The sequence below is a fragment of the Solanum tuberosum genome, unplaced genomic scaffold (assembly GCF_000226075.1).
Source record: "Solanum tuberosum cultivar DM 1-3 516 R44 unplaced genomic scaffold, SolTub_3.0 scf00378, whole genome shotgun sequence".
Classification (NCBI taxonomy): domain Eukaryota; kingdom Viridiplantae; phylum Streptophyta; class Magnoliopsida; order Solanales; family Solanaceae; genus Solanum; species Solanum tuberosum.
In genome coordinates this window covers 8,996-11,905 of record NW_006239300.1, presented here as the reverse complement: position 1 = coordinate 11,905, position 2,910 = coordinate 8,996, and the positions used below count along the sequence as shown (strand labels likewise).

General features: G+C 34.4%; 1 protein-coding gene across 1 annotated transcript; it reads right to left on the bottom strand.

Moving 5' to 3' along the window:
• Positions 1-36: 36 nt before the first annotated feature.
• On the bottom strand, positions 37-2,088 carry LOC102590375 (uncharacterized). The gene is made up of 4 exons (XM_015302735.1): positions 2,022-2,088; positions 1,420-1,557; positions 242-371; positions 37-155 (listed from the first exon to the last, which is right to left on the bottom strand). The coding sequence occupies exons 1-4, from the start codon at positions 2,052-2,054 to the stop codon at positions 37-39; spliced, it is 420 nt and encodes a 139-aa protein (XP_015158221.1). The 5' UTR covers positions 2,055-2,088.
• Positions 2,089-2,910: the final 822 nt, after the last annotated feature.

The following is a 2,910-nucleotide window of genomic DNA, read 5'->3' as shown; positions in this document are numbered from 1 at the left end:
CTCAAAATGATCATTGATTCTTCTAGATGAAGCAACTTACAATGGAACACCATACTCATACTTAACCAAGCACCGGACTACTCCCATAACTGCAAGCCCTTTGTTAGGGCCTTCAGCTAAGACATCCAAGGTTGCTTTGTTGTAGGAAGGATCCACTGCCAGAAAACACATTACCTCAACTAAATAGATAAATAGATAAATCAATGTTTATAGTTAAATTATGAATAATGTAAAGCCTTACAATCAATATCATCAAGTGACTGGATCAGGGAAGCAAAGCTTGTCTCCGTACTCTTTCCCTTACTCTTTCTCTTGCCCTTTCCTTTACTCTTTGCCTTACTCTTCCCCTTTCTATTTTCATTACTCTTACCCTGAAAAGCAGGATCATATAATTTAAATGCATCCTTCACAATGTCATTCATAATCTCTTAACGACTCAAAAGAAGAAAACATTTAAAAACTAAGAATTTAAGGCATTATTTTTTAGAAGACTATATCATAACATTCATGTTTCTTGAAAAAAAATCAAGAAATGAAAGCAGAAGAAGGCACCATGTTTCATTACCTCATCTTGTTTTCTTCTAGATATGTCTTATGCTTAACAGTTAGAAATTTTTTCCAAATGGATACCTCCTTGAGACCTTCTGCAACTATTTTGTATGTAGTAATAAATTTTCCTTTACTTTTTGTTAATATTATTTATATGTAGTAGTAAGTGAAAAGAATTCAGAAAAAGTAGGAGAAACTGAACCGAGCTTTCTGGGGCAGCCATAGGATAGTTACCAAGTTGATCAATTGTATTACCAACTTGAATATTCCTATCCAAATAGCTCTTAATTCCACATATTCATAGCTTCCTATTGCAATTCCCTAGCCTCTACTTGTTTAGCAATATTCCCAAAATCAATCAATCAACTGCACCTCAAACTTACACATTAAGTCAATTTTAGAAAGCATGACTATTTTTTGGTGTTTTCCTGTCATACCATAAAATCAAATTTCATGTTACATCTGTCCCCCTAGCTATCATTAGTACAATGTTACCAAAAGGACTACCTCATCATACATTATGTTATATCAGGAAACAGAAAGCTTTCCGTGGTGATGAAATCATCGTTTAAACAGGTTAGAGTTCCATAGGTAAGTGTGAACACATCAAAGCACTGCACTATGTCATGTTGGGAGTTTGACAAGTTAGATGTGCAATCGCAAGGAGTGCGACTCCTTGAATACCTCTTGTAAATAGTTATCACTGGCCTGCACTTTGAATATAACTGGAAACAATGCACCTTTGATCACACAGAATTCCCTTATGATTCTAAATTTCTAATGTCGTCAACCATGCCGTCCCTAATGCAACTGATCAGAATATCACTAACAGATGCTTCATATAAAATAACCACAATCAAATAATCTTACCTGAACTAATTCTTCTAATTTGTCAAGAAGCTGAACTGTTATTTCCACTTGATGTGACGCATCATGGGCAGGATCCTTCTCTACAGCATCTGATAACCTAATGAGGGACTTCTCGTAGTTCTCCAGAAGCCTGTTCGCCTGAGTGTACAAATGTTTGGATTTACTCAACATGGCATTGAATTTAAGAAAAGCGGAAAGTGAAGACTATATTTAAGATATCATGATATATGCAAACATAAAATGTGAAGATGAATATAAGTGAGCTTATTTTAGTGACTCTTGGTTCTTTCTTCACTAAGCATAGGAAGTTTCGAGCTTTAAAAAAGTTGGACAAGAATAAGCACAGAAAAAAGCTTTCACACAGGCAGGCAGATACTGCTGAAGCCAGTTCTTTTTAATAAGTCTGTCTTTCTAAATTGAATCTTTACTTCCCTATTTAAGCACTTGTTCTTCTAGATAGATTATTTCATCCTTAACTCAATTCAACATGTCACTGATCTCTGCAGATCTTGTAATATTCATTTACTGATTTTTTCTCTCCGGAAGACATAGACGTAATTCTTAACTCCTAGAAAAAGGTAACTAATTCAATGAGAAATTACCTGTAAAATTTCCTGTGCTTCCTTTAAGTACATCCTGTGTAAGTATCTCCTATTTTACAAAGAATTCTTCTATTTCAAATCATGTCTTTTTCATTTAGTTTACCGACTTTTGTCTTATCTGTAAAGTTACCAGTGTCTTCTTCTTGAGTGGTTTCATTCCTTTGGATCTTTACATATCAACAAAGATCCTAATGATTCTCAAATTCTGAGAGACCCAAGCAAAAAATAAAATTAGAAAAAACAGAGTTGCAAACTTGATACATGGTCTCTTGTCTTTTTTTTCTCCAATTCTTCAATAGCACAATCATGAAAATATGAGGCTATAATTAGCAAGAATCGAAGCCACAATCGCATTGAAAATCCCATATGATAGAATAGTTCATCAGTAAAAACCCAATATTTTTCTTCAAAAACTTAAGAGGCCACACTCGCATTGAAAATCTGGCTCTGACTTTATTGTATCAATTCTTTCCTGAAATGGGGTAGAAAATCAGAAGAAACTCCCAAATCTATAAAAGAACAAACCAGCCAGGCTTACAGGGAGCTAATACTGTACATCTAAGTTTAATGTTAAAATAAAGGAAAACTATGTACAGAGACAAGATTGTCAGAACTACTGTCACGACCCGAAAATGGACGTGATGACACTCGTCTTAACCCACCAAGACAAGTCAGCCTAAAACTCAACCATTACAATAAAATGCGGAAATTTTTATAATAAACTCAAATATACCCCAAAATCTGGTTGTCACGTGTACAAGCCTCTAAAGTATTATAATAGAATCAAAAGAAAAATACAAGTCTCATATAACATTGTTTCTAGAGTAGAACAAGATCATAAACAGGAGTAAGAAGGATCGCTGAGAAGACAAACAACTACATCACTACT

What these genes read in the sequence shown, in the direction of transcription:
- LOC102590375 (XM_015302735.1), bottom strand. Translation starts at nt 2,054, where the DNA reads ATGTACTTAAAGGAAGCACAGGAAATTTTACAG. An exon ending in AAGCACAGGAAATTTTACAG is followed by an intron (nt 1,558 to 2,021) that starts GTAATTTCTCAT and finishes TTGTACACTCAG; the next exon opens with GCGAACAGGCTTCTGGAGAA. An exon ending in AATTAGAAGAATTAGTTCAG is followed by an intron (nt 372 to 1,419) that starts GTAAGATTATTT and finishes CCTGCTTTTCAG; the next exon opens with GGTAAGAGTAATGAAAATAG.